At 43.0% G+C, this 26,647-nt stretch overlaps 1 protein-coding gene across 1 annotated transcript in view; it reads left to right on the plus strand.

The window, feature by feature from the left end:
- The window catches only part of LOC137528192 (olfactomedin-like), a 44,218-nt gene extending 17,838 nt beyond the window's left edge, over nt 1–26,380 (plus strand). The window contains exons 2-5 of the mRNA XM_068249453.1: nt 7,845–7,997; nt 11,417–11,632; nt 11,766–11,919; nt 24,474–26,380. Coding sequence (XP_068105554.1) covers nt 7,845–7,997; nt 11,417–11,632; nt 11,766–11,919; nt 24,474–25,297 — 1,347 coding nt within the window. The 3' untranslated portion in view covers nt 25,298–26,380. The remainder of the gene's footprint in view (nt 1–7,844; nt 7,998–11,416; nt 11,633–11,765; nt 11,920–24,473) is intronic.
- The last annotated feature ends 267 nt before the right edge of the window (nt 26,381–26,647 follow it).

The following is a 26,647-nucleotide window of genomic DNA, read 5'->3' on the forward strand; positions in this document are numbered from 1 at the left end:
TTTCGTAATAACGTCTCAGCGCAAAGTAGCGCTGAGCGCATAAACCAGGACTGAGGAGATCAGGACAGGTAGACAGAATGAACGCTTGCCTAACTAGCCACTACTCAGTGACAGCAAGCGTCCACAATAAAACAGACTGGAATGAGGTAGCCAATGCGTTTGCAGCAATGGCGTGCCTCACAAAGACAGGACAGGATAGTCAGGAAATAGCAGGATCAAGATAGATGAACGTAACACAGATAAATATACAATAAGTATGATTTCCTAGCGTATTACAATTACAGCTATCAATGAAACTATTTGTAACGTCTGACTAACATATGTATATATCGGCAATGAACCGATATATGACATAAGCAGGAACTCTGACTAAGACTAGAGTAATACAGGGAACAGGACTCAGAAGGATTCGTTATCTCTTCGCAGAGATGAACGCAATCCACAAACAGGACCAGGAACAGGATAACTAGCTCAGCGTGCTGGAACGCTGACTAACGGAATACAGGATATAAACAGTTCGTGTACGTATATATCAGCGACACTGATGTATCAACGTAACACGAATACAAGGAAAATAATAAACGTGCAAGTATGCGTATATATTGGCGATGAACCAATATATGACACAAGACAAGCAAAGTAACAACTTCTAGAAACAAGAGCAGAACTAGGAGGACTCGCTGACCCCTTCGCAGGAGTCAGCGCAGTCCACACGGACTAGGAACGAGGTGGGGCACGGGCAGAGTAACAGACAGGATCTGAGACTATGGTAGCCCATGAGACATTGCAGGAAGCAGTTCTTTATTCTGAGGTCATCCAATGGGAGCAGACCTGCAGATTCCCACACAAGTGAATGGTAATTAATCACAGGCTGATAGCAGGAAAAGGCAGACAATGATATGCAGCCTGCAGGAAAGGGACTGCCCCTCCACTGCAGCAGACAATGTTTGTTTACACAAGAGCATGTTAAACTGTCATTAATTTCAGAGTGACTGCAGATGGAATCAGCAACTAGTTTAAGTGCAAACCAAACTATGCAAGAAAATGCATGTAATGACATCAGAACTGCTTGGGTTACAATACCACTGCAGCCAGCAGTAAACGCTGCAGACATGATCATAACAATAAGGAAGCGCCAGCGGGGACGAGCGGTAATCGATCTGCACACACACGCGGACGAGCGGGGGCGCGGCAGGGACGCGACTGGGGTCAATCCGGCAGCTAATCGAGCCGCCGGTCGACCCTTCTATTCCAAGCATTAGGAACTGGGAATCGGGTGGTTGGTGTTAGGCACTAGGAGGAGGGTTAGTGTTACACATTAGGTGTAGGGGTTAGTGTTAGGCACTATGGGCCTGTACACACTGAAAAACGCAAGCAAAATCGCAAGCGCATGCGTTTTTAAAGTGCATGTAGTTTTAAAAACGCATGCGCTTTTGCCTGCGTTTTTTGTGCGTTTGCGTTTTTCTTGTAATTGCTGATTGGCTAAGGGCTCGTTTCCACTAGGGCGAATCCGCATGCGGGCACTGCATGCGGATTCGCATAGTTAATGTTAGTGGATGGGGCTGTTTCCACCTGTGCGGCGTGCGGGAGCGATTTGGCGGCGGGCCAAATCTGCACGGCGGGACCCGCAGAATTCGCCTGCGTCGGGAATCCGTGCGAATCGCCGCTAATGTATTTAATAGTAAAAACGCATGCGTTTGTTACATGCGTTTTTTACCCGCGATTTCGCGTGCGATTTCGCATCCTTCTCAATGTTATTTTGCCCTGGCAGTGTCATGGTTAATTTCGCATGGCACCCTGCCATGCGAAATCGCACGCGAAATCGCGGGTAAAACGCATGCGGAAACGCACCCGCATGCGTTTTTACAAGCGTCGGAATGCCGGCGAAATCGCGTCGCACTAGTGGAAACGGGCCCTAAAGAATCCTTTGTTTTTTTTCTAGTTTACATTTCAACAGGAATCAGGAGATTGCAGAGTCTTCTGGGATACTGACTTCTGAAAAACGCAGGCAAAAATGCAAGCGCATGCGTTTTTAATGCGTTTTTCATGCGCTGCGCTTAAAAAAGCGCAGCAGGCACTGCGATTGCGTTTTTCTAAAAACGCATCGCACCAGTGTGTACAAGTCATCACGATTTTCATTCTTTTTCAAAAGACCTTGCGATTTTAAAAACGCATGCGTTTTTAAAAACGCAGCGCAAGCGCAGCAGTGTGTACAGGCCCTAAGAGGGGGTTAATGTTAGGCATTAGGTGTGAGGGTTAGTGTGAGGCACCACTCGGTGCCCAAATCACTGGTGCCAGCACCAAATCATGCGGCAATACGTACCTGGAGGGAGTGGTGGGCAGAGGGAGGTTTTATGCATTCTGCTTATCAAATTCCACTGTTATTCAGTATCTGAGATGGAGCAATGTGCAATATTCTTCCAGCCAATGGGGATTTGAATCTGGTCTTTTAAAGGTAAAAAATTAAATGGGCCACAGAAGTCCTGATTGTGCCCTAGACATGACAGGATAAAAGGAAACATGAACATGTGTTGGGGGGGGGGGGGGGGGGGATGGAGAGAGCAGCACAAAGAGTGGTGGTAGCTACTAATACAAAAGTTCCACAGCGTGAAATCATTATTTGATGAGCCCAGTATTAGAGAAACGCATATTTTGCCCGGACATTTCGCTGTTTGTTTTTCTGTACGTATCTCAGCGCTGTAGTTATTAGTTTTTGTATATGTTTCTATGCCTGATGTCCTATTTTTATTATCAATAAACATGGCAGTAAACAGTGTACAGGGTGGTCATTTTCAACCAGTAACATACTAAAACGTTTCCCTCTTCGACTGTGTTCATTTTCATACCAGGAACTTTACTGAAAAATAGTAAAAGGAGTAAAAAAATAAGTCAATACATTGCAAAGTGAGAAGTTAAAATATGATTGACATTTGTCATGTAATCCGTTCATGTTGTTGAACCACAATGAGTCTGCAGGTCATCATCTTTGCTACTGGCAGACAAGATAAAACTAGACTGCACCAACTGCTATTATCTATAACCACACCCACTAAAAATGTGATAGGAAAAAGGCTGTTTTTGCGACGTAGTGAGACAGCATTGCACGCTCATACAATAATTTCCATCATAGACAATCTAAAGTATGTACATAGTTTTAAGCTAAACTTACTGTTAGTGATTGTCTCTTCCTCTGTTTATAATCTGTTTTCGACCTCTTGCACACTGCAATTGATTCCGATTCAGATTCCGCTTTTTAATCAGTTTTTACTTCAGATTCCGATTTGCAGTTTGCTCCCTGCACACTGCAAATCGGAATCTGAATCGGATGTAAAAACTGATTAAAAAGCGAAATCGGAATCGGAATCACTTGCAGTGTGCAAGAGGCCTTCTTCCTCTGTCTTATAACCATGAGAAAAATAATGCACAGTCCCCCAAAATATGTATGTGTGGGCTTTCTGTTTTCAAACCTATCAATAAATTTCAGAAACAAAAACACAAAGAGAACATACAAACACCATACAGGTAATGTTGTGGCTGAGATCTGTACTAGGGACTCAAATGTTTCAAGAAAAGAGCCCTTGGCCCATATGCAATCAACTTTTTCTCCTGAGTTTCTCCTAGGTGATATTTTTAAACTTGTCAATAAAATGCCTTTTAAGCCACCAGAAAGCAAAAAAAAAAATTGATACTACTTTTTTTCATTTACTTTTTGGTACTTTTTTTTAGTTGAAAAGTGCTGGGAAGTTATTTTAAATAGAAGATGAAAAATTATCTTCTAGGAGAAAACTCAGGAGAAAAGATTAATTGCATATGGTCCCTAAGCCCATATACAAATAACTTTTTCTCCTGAGTTTTCTCCTAGGTAATATTTGCACACTTTTTGGGCCATATGCAATTCACCATTTCACCTGAGGTTTCTCCTCGGTGATATTTTAAAACTTTTCAATAAAATCCCTTGTAAACCACCAGCAAGCAAAAATATACTCAAAATAGTTTTGATAGTGCTCTTTACCTACTTTTTGATACTTTTTCCCATTGCAAAGTACTAAAAAGTTATTTTAAATCAAAGATGAAAAATGTTCTCCTAGGAGAAAACTAAGGTGAAAAAGTGAATTACATATGGGCCTTTGTCATAAAATGTCTTTTAAACCACCAGCAAGCAAGAAAATAATCACAATAATTTTGATAGTACTTTTTATCAATTTCTGGGTCCTTTTTCAATTGTAAATTGACTGAAAGTTTTTTTTAAAGAGAATCTGTATTGTTAAAATCGCACAAAAGTAAACCTACCAGTGCGTTAGGGGACATCTCCTATTCCCCTCTGTCACAATTTCGCCGCTCCTCGCCGCATTAAAAGTGGTTAAAAACAGTTTTAAAAAGTTTGTTTATAAACAAACAAAATGGCCACCAAAACAGGAAGTAGGTTGATGTACAGTATGTCCACACATAGAAAATACATCCATACACAAGCAGGCTGTATACACCCTTCCTTTTGAATCTCAAGAGATCATTTGTGTGTTTCTTTCCCCCTGCAGCTATCTTCCACTGAAGTGTCAGGCTTTTTCTTCCTGCAGAGTGCAGACAGCTCTTCCTGTATGTAATTCCTCAGTATGTAAAAGCCCAGCCAGCTCAGAGGAGGATTTATCCAGCTTGTAAAAGATAAGAGAGAAGAGCGAAGCTGCCCTAATCTAAATAATACACAGGCAGTGTGCAGAGAGGGGCCTGGAGGGGGGAGATGCATCACAGAACCACAACACTGAAGAACTTGGCAGCCTTCCAGACACTGGCTGACAAGTCTGACAAGAGAGAGATAAGTTGATTTATTACAGAGATGGTGATAGTAGAACGTGCTGCAGTAAGCCAGAACACATTACAATAGCTTTTGGAACTTGTAGGATGATAAAAAACAGGATGCAATTTTTGTTACGGAGTCTCTTTAAAGAGAATGTGAAAATTACCTCCTAGGAGATAACTCGGGAGAAAAAGTTAATTGCATATGGGCCCTATGCCCTTATTAAATTCATTTTTTTTCTCCTAAGTTATTATTAATAGATATTTTTTATATTTTGTTTAAAATAATTTTTTAAGCTCTCTGCCACTGAAAAAATACCAAAAAGTATGTAAAAAAAGTACTGTCAAAATTATTTTTTTTTCTTGCTTGCTGATGCCTTGAAAGGCATTTTATTGATAAGGTGTGAAAATATCACCCAGGAGAAAACTTAGGAGAAAACGTAAATTGAATAAGGTCCCAATGCTCTTATCTAATACAACTAGGAGATTATTTTTCTGTTTGAAATAACTTTTCAGCACTCTGCGATTTAGAAAGTACCACAAAGTACGGTATTTTGAAAAAGCAAAACAAGTATTTTCTTGCTTGCTGGTGACTTTTAAAAGGCATTTCACTGATGAGATTTGAAAAAACTTAGAAGAAAAAGCCATCATGCTTTATTAACAATAAAAAAAGCATTTATAGCTCACTAAAAGCATAAAAAATAATCCTGCTGTCACCCTGTCACGTCATACAGAACGATTGTTTTAGTGCACAAGATGTCACATACAATGAAACTTGAACATTTTGAATATTATGCAAAAAGTTCATTCAACTTAAAAGGGGAAACTAATACAGTATATGAAATAGGAACCCTTTGCAGGTGTTTTGGATGAATTAGCTGCTTAAAGTCTGACACTTTGAGCCTAGAATAGTGAACATTTTCACAATATTCTAATGGTCTGAGAATTTGATTTTGGGCTTCTCATAAGCTGTAAGCCATAATCATCAAAATGAGAACAAATAAGACTTGACATACCTCAGTTTGCATATAGAGAGTCTATTCCATATATTAGTTTCACCTTTTAAGTTAAATTACTGAAATAAATTGACTTTCGCGCAATATTTTTGTTATAAATCACCTTTTTGCTTCGACACCAGAAAACTCATCAGCAAGAGTTTGCAAACACGACTCCTCACAGCAAGCAGGAGATAGACTTTTCTCAGGCTTCTTCAATGCCTAAGGAGTTTATTCAGGAAACATATATACAGATATAGTTCATCATATCCTAGCCAAGCAAGATTCTCATTTAGTCATTCCGTTGCGTTGCAGCTTCTTCATTAAACTTCCTGCTGAAGTCAATCAGGTCTTCTTGTGTCTACTCTATGTTACATCTAGACTACCTATGTACAGCATACATTATATCAGATTACAGAAAGGAATGAAATACTTAGAGGTTCCAGTCAGCATTAAAGTAGGAAGCATAGCAGGAATCAGAGAGACCTCTTTCAGCTCGTCCGCTTCTTTTAATACCGACTAGGAAAGAGTTAAATGTGACCTCATCTTCGCCCTCCCACAGACCAGACTATTGGCTGAGCCCCCTCGTGGTGTCATAATACCCACCTACTTGATTAATATTTAATGAGGTTTTTGCCTTACTTACAGGAACTTTATTCAAGTTTCACCTTTAAATATAAACTGTAGCAAGTCTTTGGATGGCAAAACATTCTTGTAGTATAAAAAAGTCTCACAGCACATGTTGCTGCAGAAGGTCTATCACCCTGTGACCTGTGTGCATGAACACTTCAGTAGCATTTGAGCTGTGGTCCAATCATGGTTGTGTTGTGGTCTTCCATTGCACCACATTCTATTCTGCTGCATTTTGAAAACGGCAACTAAATCTACAGTAAAACCTTTGATTGAGAGTAACTTTATTTAAGAGCACTTTGATATACAAACAAACATTTTTGTGAAATCTTGACTTGATATACAAGCAACATCTTGATATACAAGCAAAGAAAAGTATACATGTGTCACGTCATCACAACTGAGCCAATAGTTCTTCTCCCTTTGGCACAGCAGGATTGTACTTAAAGCAGATCCGGGATGAAAAACTAACTATAACAAGTAACTTGTCTATATATCTTATCTAAAGTTTAGATAGTTTACACAGCAAATATAGCTTTAATAGAAAATTATTATTTCTTCCTGTGATACAATGACAGCAGCCATGTTGTTTGTAAACATTACACAGAGGCAGGCTTATCTGTATCTTGATCACTAAGCCTGTGAAAAAAACATAATCCCCCCTCCTCCCCTCTGCCTCTGAAATCAATGGCTAGTAACACCTCCTCCTCCTCCTGCCCAGACTGAGCTCCCATGAGCCCTTGCTACTGCCAAGGCTCTCTGAAAACCTGTGGGCGTGGTTTATTTAGTTTATAGGGAATTAGAGTATTAAAACAAAATCAAAAAAGTATTTGGCTTGATGAATACCCTATAAACAATAGGAAAGGAACACAATTATGCAATGAGTAAAAGTTCACCTCGGATCCACTTTCATCTAAGTGTAGAGACCATGCCAAGTCACATTTCCATGACATCCTCAAAAGTAACGGTCATTGGATAAGTTCCTTGTTAAAGCGCGCACACACACACACACACACACACACACACACACACACACACACACACACACACACACACACACACACACACACACACACACACACACACACACACACACACACACACGGTTGGGGCGAGCCAACAGATGGCAAGGATTCTGTTAGTTATAGTGAAAGTCTTCTTTACATCTTTATTTTATACTATTTTACTATAACTGTTTTTGGATTGTAGAACAAATCAACTGGGTCTCCATTAAGTCTTGTGAGGAGATTTGCTTTGATATTACGAGCATGTTTCCGGAACAAATTATTCTCGTAAACCAAGGTTCCACAGTACTCTGGCTTTTAAAATAACTCTCTATGTTGTATTGTGATTTTCTTATACTGTGCTACACTGTACCGTATTAGGGCATGTACACCATGTTTCTAAATCTCTTTGTCTTCCATACAGGTCAGGCAAAATGCTACAGGTACCCTAATGGGGAAAGACCGCTGCGTGTGTGAGGTGCTTCTGCCAGACAGCTCCTTCCCGGCCAAACGGGTTGGAGTCCTGGAGGATGAGACTCTACGTCTGAACAACAGAGTGGAGGATGAAATGCAGATGGTAAGATCAACCTTCATTCTAAACCTGGTTCATGCTAAATTGGTTTGCTGTCCAATAATGGATTCTGTTGTTACTACGGATCAAATTTACTAATTTCAACTACCGCATACGGTTTGCTTTTTACCTTTGGAGGACTAAATAATGTTTATATCAAGCATGTCCAAAGTCAAAATGCCAAATGCGACCCGCCGAGCCTTTTCTGGTGGCCCCCAAAGCCCTCTACAGTTCTTTATTACATTGCCCGCAAGCCATAGCTGTGGTGCCGCATGCAAGGGCCATCTTGTGACGCTGCTCTGCCTCCCCCTGTGTTCGCCTGTAGGTTATCCGCCACCACTGTAGAAGTAACAGCCACTGATTAGCAGCCGCCAATATGCCAGCAGCATTAACAGCCACTGATTAGCAGCTGCCACTGTGCCAGCAGCAGTAACAGACACTGATTAGCAGCTGCCACTGTGCCAGCAGCAGTAACAGACACTGATTAGCAGCTGCCACTGTGCTAACTGCACATGGTATATGGGTTATACCAGTGGACATGTGTTATTTGAAAAAATGTTACTGGCATATAATACCTGACGGCATTCATCAAAACTTGTGTTTAAGGTACTTACGTATTCTCACATCTGCAGAGTTTGGCAGCTTCTTGTAAAAGTTCTATTTACTGCCTACCACGCTCTAACCATTGTTGGAAATCTGAAAGCCCTGGCTTTCCTTTGCGCCAGGTCCCGAGTCTGTGTAATGCTTTGTTCCAAAGTTGAAGGGTTTTAAAGGAGGAGTGTCCCCTGCACTTGGCTGCAGAAAGCGTGATTATATAAGTACCGGACGAACCCAACATTAATGATCAGCAGCTCACCCGGGAGGTAGACTTCTTTTTTCGCAGAATGAATCTGTGTTTTCAAAACTTGTGTCAAGTGCCCTGGGGGTCTCATTACAGAAGAAGAAGAAGCAGTCCCACTATGCTCCCTCGACTCCTCTCTCAGAGTGTGATACTGCCCGAGGCTGGAGACTCCATTCCGCTGTGCTATCAGCAGCCAAAAGCAGGGGACACTCATCTTTCAAACTCCCCTAACTTGGGAATGAAGCTTTACACCGTCTCGGGACCTTGTGCAAAGGAATGCCAGGGTTTTCAGCTTTAAAAAAAATTGTTAGATCATGGTAGGGCAGCAAATAGAACTTTTACAAGAAGCTGCCAAACTCTGCAGACGGGATAATACATAAGTACCGTGTTTAATTTCACTAGTTCGGCCCCCTAACACCCTCAAGAACAGCAATATAGCCCTTGCCCTAAAAAGTTTGGACACTCCTGGTTTATATGGATACACATTTTGGGGGTTTTATTAATGGTACTCATGAGTACAGGATTACTTGGCTTAGTTCTGGTTGGCTAAGGTCATTTCACAGGCTGTTCACAAGGCAGTGTATTTTACCTCATGTTTCTAAAATGCTAAACACATCTGTTTTTAATTTTTTAATTTTTTTATAAATAAAGTTTGAAGAAAGACAAGAGCGTGCACCTACCGTCCAGGAATTTAATCTCATGTGCAGACAGTATTACAACCATTAGTACGTTCCAGTACATTAGCGTGCAGAATCCAACATGTGAGGTGGACATTGATGTGAAGCTTACGTGTCCATCCGGATGGCTGGTCTGTGGGAAGGAGGTGGGTGGGAGGCACAGAGGTGGCGAGCGACGGCCGTTTCGCGTCTCCTGACGCTTGGTCACGCTACGTGCCACAGAGCGTGACCAAGCGCACATGAGATTAAATTCCTGGACGGAAGGTGCACGCTCTTGTCTTTCTTCAAATTTGTTTGAACTGTTTCTTCTCCATGTTGGCGGAGCACACGTCCTGTGACAGTAGACCTCAGTACAACTAGTGCAGGCCTGCTGGACTGTGAGGGTGTTGTCTGTGTTCCTCACTCCCTGCCTGGGATGTGCCACACCTACCACTTTTTTCTTTAGAGCTACAACAGTTTTATAAATAAAGTTAATAGTATTTTTAAATGGTTTAAAACTGTTTGCTCCGGTTTTCTGCTTGAACGATTAGTCATTAGTGTTGCACTCTAAGCCGTAAGCCCTATTCTTTCTTTTATGCAGGCAAGACCACACTGAACTTTTTTGTGCTTTCTTACTATTATACCACAGAGTCCTTCAACCCTTTGACATAAATCCCACAATAGTATTTTCAGCAATGCCACCATTGTATGTCCTATTATGACTGGCACCTAAACTCCAATTTACTGTTTATTTGGAGGAGGACAGACTTGGATATTCCAGGGACTGAAAAAATACAAAGGGGACAAATATCAGAAACCAATAGTGCAAAAGTCAGCGTAAAAGAAGAATTGTAGATAAATAGGATTAGTCACACTGCAATAGAAATGCAACGGGATTGTGAGGATCCTCACTGGTCACACTTCTGAAAATTAGGTAGGCCCCCCAAAGGGGACTTGGATTAAAAAAAAAAACAATTTCCCAACAAAGGTGTAAAACAGTAATAACTGAAAGGTAAAGGTGACCAATAATAATTAAAAACTGTTTAAAAAGTAGTGGTTGTCTCACCTCACCTGTAGATAATACGGTAGTAGCCAAGACAACTTAGTAGAAATGAAAAAAGTTTACTCCACAGAAATAGGATCAGACAATGCATTTCACAGGCATTATGCGCTTCCTCAGGTCAATAATGCCTCAGAAATTTGCTGTGCAGCTGTAAGTGACTGGACTAGAGAGGAAGTGGGTAACACACACAAACGCATTGTCTGGCCCTATTTCTGTGCAAGAAAATTTTGAATTTATACTAAGTTGTTTTAGCTCCTATTATTTAAAGGGGAGGTGGGACTAATTCTCCTTTTTAAACAGTTTTTAATTTTATTGTTATTGGGCACCTTCACCTTTCAGTTTTTACTATCCTGTATAACTATAGGTGAATGAACAGCTGCCCTCAGCCACAAAACAGAAAGCAGTTTGCTGTGACAAACTGTATGTTTGGCTAAGCTGAATGTTTAAACTTGTGTCTAAAAAGATGAGTGAGAACCAGAGGAAAGAAGTGTCAGAAGACAGCTGGGTCCAACATTTCTGAAAGACAGCAACAGCATCCAGTCAGAGGAGGAGGAGGCGTGTTCACATGCGAAACAGCTGTAGACAGGAGGCATTTGTTGTACCTGTAACTCTTGGCTAAATAAAAGAAGAATCTGATGGAGAGTGCTGGAGTCCATCTTCTTTTGTGAAAAAAGCATCCAGTCAGAGTTTCAAACTGTATCTCCTGGGTAATTTATCACCCAGGGCTGACTAACAGTACCATAAATATGAGATGACTGTTCATGTTGATCTAAGACCATGAGCAGATCTGCTAAAAAAAAAAGCTGGAATAATAATCCAAATCCTTAAACGCTGAGGTGTTTTTTGTTTTGCTTCTTCTACGTAGATTGAAGAACAGGTGATCAGGGTGGACGCATATTTAGAGAAGATTGTGAATCTAACAAAGAGAGTGGAACGTCTAGAGAAGATGCGTCCTGAAGGCCTAATGGAAATAAACTTCGATCTGCTGAAGAAAGAGATCAAAGAAATGGAGACATTCATCATAAATCTGAAAGGCAAGCTAGGCAACAACAATGCTCAAGTAGACAGCCTCTATACCGAGGTAAGTTCATTCTGCTATCCATTAGGGTAGGACAGAAAGTGAGATAGGAGGGAGGTGGAACACCTAGCGGTGTAGAAGACTGCTGATATGAAGTACTTCATTGTCCAAATGTATGATTTCTTTTTATCTTTAGGTGAAAAATATTTCTAAGACAGTTGGTCAGTTGGAAACTCTTGACAAGAACAACGTCCTGAAAACCAGGAGAGATATGGAGGATCTGAAGAAACGTCTTGTGGACTGTGAAAAAAATCTGAAACCAAAAGCTCCAGCATCTCCTATTCCCTTAGGTAATTTGTCTGTTTTTTGTTTTTGTTTGTTTGTTTGTTTAAAGAATCATTGAGCCATATGCAATTCACGTTTTATCTTAAGTTTTCTCCTAGGTGAAATGTAGTAATAAAATGGCTTTTAAGCCACAAGCAAGCAAGAAAATAGAATAATTTTGTCAGTACTTTTTTACCTACCTTTTAGTACTTTTTTAAATTACATTTTAATGAAAAGTTAGTTAAAGCAGAAGATCAAAAATTGTGTTATAGGAGAAAACTTTGGAGATTAAGGGAATTGCCTATTATTCCAGGGACCCATACGCAATTCACTTGTTCACCTAGGAGATGCATTTAAATCTTCTGTTTAAAATAACTTTTCAGCACCCGGCAATTGAAAAAATACCAAAACTAGGTGGAAAAGTACTGTCAGATTTATTCAGTGTATTTTCTTGCTTCCTGGTGGCTTAAAAAGCATTTTATTGACAAGGTGTAAAAATATCAACTTGGAGAAAACTAAGGAGAAAAAGTGAATTGCCTATGGGCCCAAGTGTTTAGTTTATTGTGTTTTCTCTACATTTTTCTTCTTATATTCTCTAGCCATTACATTTTGATAGCTGAACGAATGGATGGGTTTATATGGACTAATGTATACTGGAAATGCATCCTTTGCACCATGACCTACAGTAATAAGATTTTCTAGACAGCCAGTGTAGTCTAAAAGTCAAAAGGAGATTCAAAGGAAACCTGAAGTGAGACGAACAGGTACTACTGAAAGAAAGCAGTCCTTCAATAGATACAGTGTTCAAAGTGATCATAATGTATTCACGGGCAATATAAACAACATAACCAGAGCTTACCTACAGTGAAAACAGTTAGCATCTCCAGATATTGGAGTAGATATAAGTGGAACAGAAGGTAAAATGTCATGAGCTTTCCTGGTGGCTAGTGAAACTGTCCATCACATAAAAGAACCAATAGGAGGTCAAAGAGGAGATAATTCCTCCAGACTTTCTGCTGACAATTAACCGTTTTTTGTTTTTTTTTATATATTTGTAGAAAAAAAAATCATTCACTAAGAATAACCTTTGATTATGTGCTAGAAGTACTGTATATGGTACAAAATATAGAAGATAGAAGAGAGGGTCAGACTTACCAAAGCATTACCGACAGTTTTTTCGGTACTTTTCCATTAGCCGGGTGCTTCCGCTAGGTGTCAGAAGAGTTACATCTTTCCCTACTATCCATGGCGGCCTGGAGGGGGAATAGTAATTAAAGCCACCTCAACGATCGCTATCTTTCCCCACTATCCATGGCGGCCTGGAGGGGGAATAGTAATTAACGCCATGGATAGTGGGGAAAGATAGCGATCGCTGAGGTGGCGTTAATTACTATTCCCCCTCCAGGCCGCCATGGATAGTAGGGAAAGTTGTAACTCTGCTGCCACCTAGCGGATGTGCCCGGCTAACAGAAAAGCACAGTTTTTTTTCTTAAACTGTTCTAACCAGCAGGGAGAACAGTTCTACATGATAATAAGAACCTTCTTAAATTGTAGGTAATAGTGGCAATTTAGCATGAATTTCTAGAGCTGCACTACGGTTAAGAAAAGTACAAATCCATCCCTAAACTGGCGCAGATTAAGAGTACTTGATAGCAGTTCTACAGGTGTAGAACTGCAGGCTAGACATGATTTGTGATGTGCTCCTCCCCCTGCTGAATTCCTCCTCAGAGCCTGCTGCTATCAATACAGCAGGTGTGTTGGTTACCTCAGCAACAGGAATCCCCCTCACACACTGCACTGTCTGAGAGACCTTCCTAGCTCCTCCTATTTTACAACAGTTTTACAAGGAATCTGCAATATCTAATGATTTTTTAAGATGCCCGAGACAGTTCTGCACGGATTTCTAAAAACCTACCAATGTTTTCTCTCAGACACTCTTGATAAATCTGACCCAGAGACTTTTGGGAAGCACAAACCTTATGATACATCATTTGGACATTCTCTTATGTGTTGTACAGAGCAGTGTTCAATTAAAAAGTACCATATATCTTCATTGAATAACAAACAAAGCAACATATGTCATACTTTTACATCACCCATGATCGCTGGAGGCGCCTGGAGATGGCAGCCTCGGCAGCTTGCTCTGTCTTTCTATATTTGTTTTATGTATTTTTGTTTTTCAACATTGCCTTGTGCAACCCAACCCGGATAACCTTCACCAGTGAACAACTACTGAGCTTTCGGAACTTAGCTAAATATAATCTACCTCTGGATATTTCATCTACTCTTGATCTTCTGGGGATTCTGACCAGTGGAGCTACAGTGCTGAACCAGGCAGTGAGGCTTAGAAGAAGAGGGAAACTCTCCGGGATCCAGACTCGCTTTCGACGCAGAGGACTGCGCTCTCCACTACCTGGAATCATACTCTCTAATGTCAGGTCCATATGCAACAAACTAGATGAGCTTCAACTACTGATCAGAACAAAGAAGGACTTTTATCTCTCTGCGGCTATTTGCTTCACAGAAACTTGGCTATCTGAGCTTATTCCAGACAACGCTCTGCCGATAAATGGATTTACACTCTACAGATCTGACCGAGACCCACTTACTTCTGGCAAAACCAAAGGTGGAGGACTCTGCTTCTATATTAATGATAGATGGTGCACGGATGTTACAGTTATTAAGAGGACATGCTCGGCTGGGCTGGAAACACTCTTCATAAACTGCAAACCCTATTATTCACCCCGTGAGTTTTCTTCATTTATTTTGGCTGCTGTGTACATCCCTCCACAAACATGTATGCAGCCTGCGCTCCAAGATCTCGCAGATCAAATCACTGAGGTGGAAAGGGAGTACCCAGATTCTTTTTTTTATCATACTAGGGGATTTCAACAGTGCTAATCTTTCCAAAGAACTCCCCAAATACAGGCAACATGTCACAAGCGCAACTAGAGAAGGTAAGACACTTGATCACTGTTACACTATGACTAAGGACTCGTATCACTCTGTCAGCAGGGCAGCTTTGGGGAACTCTGATCATGCTGTTATACAGCTTATCCCAACATACATCCAAAGACTAAAAACTGCCAAACCTGTAGTGACCACAGTTAAGAAATGGACTAGTGAAGCTGTAGAAAAACTGCAGAGCTGCTTTGATTTAACTGACTGGAATTTATTTAAAGAATCCTCCAGTGACCTAAATGAATACACTGACGCTGTGACATCATATATTACCTTTTGTGAAGAGTCCTGCATCCCCACAAAAAAGTGCACCAGGTACAATAACGATAAACCCTGGTTCACATCACATCTTAGGAAGCTGCGCCTCGATAAAGAAAGGGCATATCGTACAGGCGATAAAGTCCTCTACAAAGCTGCGAAATACAAACTGCAGAGAGCCATTACCGACGCAAAAAAAGATTATTCTCAAAAACTTGAGGAAAATTTTTCTAATGCAGACTCATCCACAAAATGGAAATCTCTACATGAAATTACCAGCTACAGGAAGAAATCTCCTCCCCCCTCACTACATAACCTGCAGCTTGCAGATGAACTGAATACATTTTATTGCAGGTTTGACACTACTAACAAAAGCCAAACACAACAAGTCAATTTGCATCTCTGCCACAGGCAAACTGAACACTCTTCCTGCCAGCCAATGTCTCCACCCCCTGCGGTGCCTCAGCAACTACACAACACAGGAGGCCAGATACAATCTGCTAACCTGTCCCCAGATGTGCATGCTCTAACAATATGCCAATCAGATGTAAATAGACTCTTTAAAAAACAAAACACCAGGAAAGCAATGGGACCAGACGCTGTGTCTGCGAAATGCTTGAATCTCTGTGCCGACCAATTAGCGCCTGTATTTACAGACATATTCAAAGCATCTCTAGAACTCTCAATTGTTCCTGCCTGTTTTAAATGCGCAACTATTGTACCAATTCAAAAAAAGACAAAACCTACATGTTTAAATGATTACAGGCCGGTTGCCCTGACATCAGGGCCGGATTTCCCATAAGGCACTATAGGCACGTGCCTATAGGCGGGCTTATAGGACAGGGGCGGGTCCTGAATGTGCCCCTACGCAGAGAAAGAGCGGCAGAACAGTGAGCGCAGGAGATAATTAATCGGCCCGCCCGCATCACATGTCAGTTTCACAGCGAGCGTCCACTGTATAAATTACTACACACACGGAGTGAGGGAGTCAGGAAGCAGCATTGCCTTTCAGCTGCGAGCAGGCTACAGGCGGGGGTGTCAGGGAGATGAGAGCGGCTCTGTGCACTGTGTCTCGGCTGGCTTTATTTATTTTTGCACTCTCTGTAGCAGCCGTGAGCTATTAGGGGAGAAAGTTTGTTACTTCAAAGTGTGTAGGGGGGAGGGAGGAAGAGGAAACAGAGCTAGGCTAAACACAAAAAGCTCCGTCCCCCCTCCTTCTCACATGGTGCAGGCTAAGGTCTGGTTAGTAACGTGACAGCCGAGTGGTGGGAGAGCAGAACGGAATGCTGCAAACAAATGGCTTAGGATGATTGCTGCAGGCTACAGCTCTGCCCCCATTGGTTCAGCCTGTGCCCGGGATATTTGAAGATGCCAGTGCTACTATGCTATTCTTATCACAGGACAGCATACAGCTAGCTACACAGACCTGCGTTGCAGCCAGCGAGATCTGCATTCAGGTACAGGGACAAAGTGAGTGACTGATCATGCAGAGAGACTGAGAGAGGCTTGGGACCCTAATTGATCCTCCTCCCTCCTTTTCCTAGCTGACACTGTAATGCTCCCCCTGCCTCCCCTCCCCCCCTTTCTGAACAGTATCCCCTGCTGAGACAATCCTGTGATGCTTTCCAGTGTTTCCATAGGGTGACACCTCAGCTATGTCCAGTTGTCACCTGACCTGATCAGATGTCATTGCTGCTGTAATCAGGCCAGGTGACAGCTGGTCGGTGGTGCTGAAGTGTTGCCCAATGGAAACACTCAGGGCCGGGCCGAGGCATAGGCTGGAGAGGCTCCAGCCTCAGGGCGCAGTGTAGGAGGGGGCGCACAATTCATTCAGTTGTCATTCTTAATTGTGTATGAAGCAGAAAGAAATAAGAAAAGGGGATACATAGCAGTGACTGCAAGCCAGATAACTAGATATTAAGATGTTGGGGAGGTTGTGGGCCCTGTGGCCCTCTTAGTCTAATAGCAATCAGTGTGTGACGGCTGGGGTGGGAGGGATGGAGAGGCGCACTTTGGTGTCTCAGCCTTGGGTGCTGGAGGACCTTGTCCCTGCTCTGGAAACACTGCTGAAGGCCAGGTTGTAGGTGTCAGATGGGGAGGGGGGCCACTTGAAAGAGTAAAGGGAAGCATAGGATTGCCTCATCAGGGGACATGGTTCAGAAGGGGGGAGTAATGTAGTCACTCAGCTAGAGAAGTGGGAATATCAGTGGTTAGTGAGGGTTAAAGAAAATATCAGGTATTTTAAAGAAAATGTGATCTACTTACCTGTTGCTTCCTCCAGCCCCTGGAAGACTGTGTCCCTCACCATAGCTCCGCTCTCAGCCGGTCTTCCGGGGTCACCTCGGTTGCAGATGCCGACCCGGCGAGGTCGGTATCTTCTGCGCCTGCGAGATCACACTCACGTAGCTGGGAGCATTCTGTGCAGGCGCAGAAGATACCGACCTCGCCAGGTCAGCATCTGCAACCGAGGTTACCCCAGGAGACCGGCTGGGAGCGGAGCTGTGGTGAGGGACACAGTCTTCCAGGGGCTGGGGGAAGCAACAGGAAGCAAATGCCTGATATTTCCTTTAAAGGATACTTTGGTCCGAAACATATCCTCAAATTGACGCTCTGTGTGTGAGGGGAGTTGTACATATGCTTACTGCACCTCCCGACATCTGCCTCTGTTTGCTTGTTTCCCTCCCCATTCTAAGTGTCCTGGTCAGTATCCTCTGACCCAGACATACTACACTGTGTATGCACAGTATGTCCGCTTGAGCGTCTTGTGACCGCGCTTGCTGGGAAGTGGAACCCCAAGTGCTTTACGTGCGCACTCCCAAACCAAAACGTACCCGGCGGACACACTGCACATGCACAGCATAGTATGTGAGGGTCACAGGGTGCCGACCAGGACCCTTTGAATGGGGAGGATAACGGGCAAACAGATGCAGACACTGGGAGATGCTGTAAGCATATGCTCAACTCTCTCTCTCTCTCATATGATATGTTTAGGATTAAGGTATGCTTTGAGGACTGATGTGTCTCCTATTATAATAAGTGTCACCCGTAAAGATTAGGCCCCATTTACACTTAATCAGTGGCACTCAGTTAAAACTGAAAGGTCAACTGATTTTCAAAGTAATGCCCATGTTTTCCTATGGCTCAGTTCACACTATACACATTTTAACTGAAAGATTTTTCATAATGCACTGCTGTGGAGAAGAAAAAGAAATGTGTACCAACTGATTAAGTGTAAACGGGGCCTCAAGCTCAGTCCTTATTGCGACATCCCTTGAACAGTGTGCTGTTTCTATGTGGGGAGGCATGAAACAGCTGCTTTTCACTAGCTGGGAGGAGGGGAACAATGCACCAATGTACTGCCTGCCTGCAACTAGAACCGACCAATTACTGTCTGCCAGTCACTACAATCAACCAACCAACCTCTACCAGCCTAGCACTAGGTTCAACGAATCACTGCCTGTCTGCCACTAGGTTTGACTGATCACCACCAGCCTGGCACTAAGAATGTCGATCACTCCATGTCTGTCACCAGATTTGACTGATCACTACCAGTCTGGCGCTAGGATTAACCGAATACTACCAGCCCGCCACTAAAATCAACCAAACACTGTCAGCCTGCCAATATATTAGACCGATCAGTACCTTCTGGCCCTTAGAATTGCTAGCGCTCTGTAGTGGTGCCGCACAACTCAGCCTCTGGTCTGAAAGAGGCCACACCGATTTAAATTTGACCAATCAAATACCCCTGCAACTGATTTTGATTTGGCTCACTTTCAACATGCAGACTAATTGTAACCAAATTTGCAACAACTCACAGGCCATCCATATTGCCTACCACCACCTTCCTATCAGTAGAATCTACCCATCACTAAAATCTACATCTGCTTGTTGCTGGTAGTAGCCTACATTTGGTAAATTCTGCATGTCATTGGCAATATCTGCATATTGTTGGTATTCTCTAATTGCCTTTGATAATATTTATATTAGCTTGCGTAAGAAAAGGGGGCGTGAGTTGGGGGTGTGGCTGGTGCTGATGGGTGGGGCTTAGGGCGCCAAAGCATCAGTGCCTATAGGCTCCCGAGCTGTAAATCCGGCCCTGGCCTCTGCCCCCATTGGTTCAGCCTGTGCCCGGGATATTTGAAGATGCCAGTGCTACTATGCTATTCTTATCACAGGACAGCATACAGCTAGCTACACAGACCTGCGTTGCAGCCAGCGAGATCTGCATTCAGGTACAGGGACAAAGTGAGTGACTGATCATGCAGAGAGACTGAGAGAGGCTTGGGACCCTAATTGATCCTCCTCCCTCCTTTTCCTAGCTGACACTGTAATGCTCCCCCTGCCTCCCCTCCCCCCCTTTCTGAACAGTATCCCCTGCTGAGACAATCCTGTGATGCTTTCCAGTGTTTCCATAGGGTGACACCTCAGCTATGTCCAGTTGTCACCTGACCTGATCAGATGTCATTGCTGCTGTAATCAGGCCAGGTGACAGCTGGTCGGTGGTGCTGAAGTGTTGCCCAATGGAAACACTCAGGGCCGGGCCGAGGCATAGGCTGGAGAGGCTCCAGCCTCAGGGCGCAGTGTAGGAGGGGGCGCACAATTCATTCAGTTGTCATTCTTAATTGTGTATGAAGCAGAAAGAAATAAGAAAAGGGGATACATAGCAGTGACTGCAAGCCAGATAACTAGATATTAAGATGTTGGGGAGGTTGTGGGCCCTGTGGCCCTCTTAGTCTAATAGCAATCAGTGTGTGACGGCTGGGGTGGGAGGGATGGAGAGGCGCACTTTGGTGTCTCAGCCTTGGGTGCTGGAGGACCTTGTCCCTGCTCTGGAAACACTGCTGAAGGCCAGGTTGTAGGTGTCAGATGGGGAGGGGGGCCACTTGAAAGAGTAAAGGGAAGCATAGGATTGCCTCATCAGGGGACATGGTTCAGAAGGGGGGAGTAATGTAGTCACTCAGCTAGAGAAGTGGGAATATCAGTGGTTAGTGAGGGTTAAAGAAAATATCAGGTATTTTAAAGAAAATGTGATCTACTTACCTGTTGCTTCCTCCAGCCCCTGGAAGACTGTGTCCCTCACCATAGCTCCGCTCTCAGCCGGTCTTCCGGGGTCACCTCGGTTGCAGATGCCGACCCGGCGAGGTCGGTATCTTCTGCGCCTGCGAGATCACACTCACGTAGCTGGGAGCATTCTGTGCAGGCGCAGAAGATACCGACCTCGCCAGGTCAGCATCTGCAACCGAGGTTACCCCAGGAGACCGGCTGGGAGCGGAGCTGTGGTGAGGGACACAGTCTTCCAGGGGCTGGGGGAAGCAACAGGAAGCAAATGCCTGATATTTCCTTTAAAGGATACTTTGGTCCGAAACATATCCTCAAATTGACGCTCTGTGTGTGAGGGGAGTTGTACATATGCTTACTGCACCTCCCGACATCTGCCTCTGTTTGCTTGTTTCCCTCCCCATTCTAAGTGTCCTGGTCAGTATCCTCTGACCCAGACATACTACACTGTGTATGCACAGTATGTCCGCTTGAGCGTCTTGTGACCGCGCTTGCTGGGAAGTGGAACCCCAAGTGCTTTACGTGCGCACTCCCAAACCAAAACGTACCCGGCGGACACACTGCACATGCACAGCATAGTATGTGAGGGTCACAGGGTGCCGACCAGGACCCTTTGAATGGGGAGGATAACGGGCAAACAGATGCAGACACTGGGAGATGCTGTAAGCATATGCTCAACTCTCTCTCTCTCTCATATGATATGTTTAGGATTAAGGTATGCTTTGAGGACTGATGTGTCTCCTATTATAATAAGTGTCACCCGTAAAGATTAGGCCCCATTTACACTTAATCAGTGGCACTCAGTTAAAACTGAAAGGTCAACTGATTTTCAAAGTAATGCCCATGTTTTCCTATGGCTCAGTTCACACTATACACATTTTAACTGAAAGATTTTTCATAATGCACTGCTGTGGAGAAGAAAAAGAAATGTGTACCAACTGATTAAGTGTAAACGGGGCCTCAAGCTCAGTCCTTATTGCGACATCCCTTGAACAGTGTGCTGTTTCTATGTGGGGAGGCATGAAACAGCTGCTTTTCACTAGCTGGGAGGAGGGGAACAATGCACCAATGTACTGCCTGCCTGCAACTAGAACCGACCAATTACTGTCTGCCAGTCACTACAATCAACCAACCAACCTCTACCAGCCTAGCACTAGGTTCAACGAATCACTGCCTGTCTGCCACTAGGTTTGACTGATCACCACCAGCCTGGCACTAAGAATGTCGATCACTCCATGTCTGTCACCAGATTTGACTGATCACTACCAGTCTGGCGCTAGGATTAACCGAATACTACCAGCCCGCCACTAAAATCAACCAAACACTGTCAGCCTGCCAATATATTAGACCGATCAGTACCTTCTGGCCCTTAGAATTGCTAGCGCTCTGTAGTGGTGCCGCACAACTCAGCCTCTGGTCTGAAAGAGGCCACACCGATTTAAATTTGACCAATCAAATACCCCTGCAACTGATTTTGATTTGGCTCACTTTCAACATGCAGACTAATTGTAACCAAATTTGCAACAACTCACAGGCCATCCATATTGCCTACCACCACCTTCCTATCAGTAGAATCTACCCATCACTAAAATCTACATCTGCTTGTTGCTGGTAGTAGCCTACATTTGGTAAATTCTGCATGTCATTGGCAATATCTGCATATTGTTGGTATTCTCTAATTGCCTTTGATAATATTTATATTAGCTTGCGTAAGAAAAGGGGGCGTGAGTTGGGGGTGTGGCTGGTGCTGATGGGTGGGGCTTAGGGCGCCAAAGCATCAGTGCCTATAGGCTCCCGAGCTGTAAATCCGGCCCTGCCTGACATCACTGGTCATGAAAGCATTTGAAAAACTGATAATGACTTATCTGAAATCCATCACAGATCCCCTGCTGGACTCTTTGCAATTTGCCTACAGACCTAACAGATCCGCAGACGATGCCGTGAACATGTGTATGCATTATGTACTACAGCATTTAGATAACCCAGGAACCTACACCAGGATTTTATTTATAGATTTCAGCTCTGCATTTAATACCATAATTCCATCACTGCTGCACAGCAAGCTCTCCCAGCTACACATACCTGAATCCCTCTGCAAATGGATAACCGACTTCTTAACCGACAGAAGACAGCGTGTTAGACTTGGTAAACTCACATCAAGCTCTCTGACAGTCAGTACTGGTGCACCCCAGGGCTGTGTGCTTTCCCCACTGCTGTACTCACTTTACACCAATGACTGCATCTCCACAGATCCATCTGTTAAGGTTCTGAAGTTTGCAGACGACACAACAGTTGTTGGTCTCATTCAAAACGGGGATGAGTCTGCATACAGGCATGTGGTGGGACAGCTTTCCTCCTGGTGCAGCAGCAACAACTTAGAACTAAATGCTCTCAAAACCATGGAGATGATAATAGACTTTAGGAGATCTCCCCCCCAGCACCTCCCCTTAACCATAAATGGATCCACAATAACCCAAGTAGAGTCATTCAAGTTTCTTGGGTCCACGATCTCAAACGACTTAAAATGGGACAACAACACTGCCACTATTGTCAAGAAAGCACAACAGAGAATGTACCATCTGCGGCAGCTGAAAAAGTTTGGCCTACCTCAAAAGCTAATGGTGCAGTTCTACACTGCAATTATCGAATCCACCATAACATCATCCATGACTGTATGGTTCAGCTCCTGCTCAGCATTAGAAAAGGGGAGGCTGCAGCGCATCATCCGATCAGCGGAAAGGATAATTGGCTGTAGCTTACCTTCCCTGCAGGATCTTTACACTAGCAGGTGCAGAAAGAGAGCGACCAAAATTGCCTCTGACCCCTCTCACCCAGCTTACTCCATCTTCCAGCGCATGCCTTCAGGAGTAAGATTCCGGTCAATCGCTACCAAAACCTCCAGACACAGGAACAGTTTTTTTCCTCAATCGGTAGCCATACTTAATGCTGAACCACGTTAGAGCTACTAGGACTGAAAGTAATCAGCACAGAACTAAACCTGAACAATTCGCACATTGCTTACTGCCACTATACTTATAATGTCCTTAACTTGTAATATTCACACTGTCTGTCCTTGTATTGTTTTTTGTTTGTGTTTGTTAAGCAACTGCCAAGACAAATTCCTTGTAGGTGCAAACTTACTTGGCGAAAATAAATTGATTCTGATTCTGATTCTGATCTGTGGGAAGGAAAGATGGCTATATACATATTCAGTATATCGATATAGATTAGTAAGTAGTCCTAAACAAGAGATGACAATACAAAGTTGGATGTAGATCAGGGGCGTAACTACAAATCATCGGGCCCCTCAGCAAAACTTTGATGGTGCCCCCCAATATTCAAATACTTTCCCTTGCACTCCCCTGGTGACCCTCACATCACACAGCCATATGTTTCCTTTTAAAAAATGCAAGTTGCCAGGCTGTCCTGCTGATCCATTGCCTCTAATACTTTTAGCCGTAAACATTGAACAAGCATTCATATGAGGTGCTTTGACTGAAGTCTGACTGGATTAGCAGCATGCTCGCTTCTTCTGTGATCCAAACACTACTACAGCCAAAGAGATCAGCAGGGCTGCCAGGCAACTGGGATTGGTTAAAAGGAAATAGATATGGCAGCCTCCGTATCCTTCTCACTTCAGATTCCATTTAAAGTCATTTTAAAAGAGGCGTTTTGATGGGGCAAGACGATAACACCCAACTATCAACACAAACACCAATAAAATTGCATTGGTTGTGTACAGCAACCAGCCAGGTTTCAGTTGTTAAATGGAGCAAGAATGCTCATTAGATACTCTGGGTAGCACTTTTACACCAGTCATCTTTCAACCATAGTGGATAGCTTTCTCTGTGGACTCTTGAAGTGCTTAGGTCCAAGTTTCTAAATCTGGAAACTACCTGAATAGAGTTTGTTTGCTCTCCCCATGTTTGTCTGGATTTTCTACCACACACTGTTTTTCCCCACACCCCAAAACCATACTGGTACCTTAATTCGCTCCCCTCCCAAAAAAATAGCCTTAGACTATGATAGGGTAGAAATAGACTATATCTGTGGTAGGAACTGAGAGCACCTCTGTTAGGCTGTTAGTGACACAACTACAAACTCTGTAAAGCACTGTAGAAGGTGTTGGGGCTACATAAACACACAATAATAATAATAGTATGTAATCTCTAAGAAATAATATTTAAGGGCAGGGTGAATAAACCTTACACACTGTAGTAAATAAACTATAGAAAACCTATAGCCTCCAAAGTAATGTCACTTATATCCTAATGGTAATATGTTTTCATAAATTGCCTTACAGGGTCTTGTCAACACCAAGGCTTAGCCCGTATTGGGAAACCCAGTCTTCTGCAGCTAAACTGGAAGGGAAGTGCCTACAAGTCAGGAGCATGGGGCAAAGATGCAGCATGGAACACCACCAAGAAGTTAATGTATTGGGTGGCTCCTCTGAATACTGATGGCCGAATTCTTGAGACTGTTCGTATTTACCCAACTCTTTCAGACCTGCAGATGTACAAGAACTCTATGGATCTACCCCTCGCTATGCTTGTCAAGGGAAAATGGAACCATACTTTTGCTGGCCAAGGTGCAGGAATGATTGTTCATAACAACAATCTATACTACAACTGCTACAACAGCCGTGACATCTGCAGGGTCAGTTTGACCAGTGGAGTCTACCAAAGAAGGCCTCTACCTAATGCACTGTTCAACAACCGCTACTCGTATGCTAGTTCTGTGTTCCAAGATATTGACTTTGCTTCAGATGAGAAGGGTCTCTGGGTTGTGTACACTACTGAAGAAAGTGCTGGAAACATGGTGGTGGGTAAAGTCAATGTTGCCACTTTGACAGTAGATAGCAGCTGGACCACCACACAGTACAAGCCTGGTGTCACCAATACTTTTATGATCTGCGGAGTGCTCTATGTCACTCGTTCAATCAGCACAAAGGTGGAAGAGATCTTCTACATGTTTGACACCAAAACAGGAAAGGAAGGTCGGCTGAGTATCCAAATAGAAAAGATGTCCGAGAAGGTGCAGAGTCTTAGTTACAATTCCAACGATCGCAAGCTTTATATGTATAATGAAGGTTACTTGACACACTATGATATTGTCTTGAAGCCGTGAGGTCACTTATCAACACTGCCTACTGTTATGGCTTTCATAGAATTTCCTATTGTCTGTCCTTGTTAGTTTACTTTTCTTAAAACCAAAACTTTTTTGTTCTGGCTTTCATAAACCTTTACAACTGATTTTGGCACCGTAGGTATACTCTGTATATTTGCCTGTGCTCTACACACTCTTCTAGGCCAGGTGAAAGATCTACTTAAAGAGTAACTCAATGCTGGATGTGTTTTTTCAAATGAAAGGTATTTCTAATGTTCTGCTCTCAATCAGGATTTAATATAAAATGCTACTTTCTATCAGTGATATGTCACTCATATCCTCTCCCTGCATCATCATTCCAGCCCTGCACTGCCCACCTCCCTCTAATGTAAAAACATCTCAAAGCCACCTAGTGGGGGAAATTATCTGTTTAGAATCAAGGGGGAAAATTGTTTCAGATGCATTTTGAGAATCTGAAGAGACAAAATGGCAGCCCCCATGAAACAGAGGGAATATACTGTGATTTGCATTAGTGAAATAAGTATTGTGTATAACATTGCAGAGATGAGATCAAGTAAAAATTTAGTTCAGGTTTGCTTTAAATAGCTTTCACAACCTGATGGGCTGTAGAGAAGTTACCATACACACGCCATGTTATCATGTAAGGCTTTGTGTCATTGTCGTTCGGTAGTCCAATTGCAGGCTTCCACATTTAAAGACAATCTGTTTTTGTTTGTTCGTGAGCAAGTGTCAATCACTGAAAGAAATACAGTATAACCATAACTTTACTATGATCCACTTACCGAAATGATTTATGAAACGCTATACAACTATAACTTTACTACGATTCACTTAATGATTTATGAAACGCTATACAATCATAACTTTACTATGCTCCACTTAATGATTTATGAAACGCTGTATAACCATAACTTTACTATGATCCACTAAATGATTTCTGAAACGCTGTATAACCATAACTTTACTACGATCCACTTAAGGATTTCTGTAAGCTCTACTTGAATGCTTTCATTTTGGTTCTGTCTTAAAGTGACCAAATCTTCAAGTGTTAATGAAAAAAAGTTGCACTCAAATTATCTTTGATATGGTCAAATAAGAATGATTTAATCCTGCAATAAGATCACAAACTGTACGTTTCTTGATTTTAAGTGAAAAATAAAGTGACACTGAAATGTGAGCGAGCTGATTGATTGGTCTGTAAGCTTAGCCTTTGCATCATGTTAACAACCTGACACCAATACAATTCTGTGGGGAGCAGGGCTGGGCCGAGGCAGAGAGGCTCCAGCTTCAGGGCGCAGTGTAGCAGGGGGTGCACAACTCACTCAGCTATCATTTGCCTATTGTGTTTAA

This window comes from Hyperolius riggenbachi, chromosome 8, assembly GCF_040937935.1.
Source record: "Hyperolius riggenbachi isolate aHypRig1 chromosome 8, aHypRig1.pri, whole genome shotgun sequence".
Taxonomy (NCBI): Eukaryota; Metazoa; Chordata; class Amphibia; order Anura; family Hyperoliidae; genus Hyperolius; species Hyperolius riggenbachi.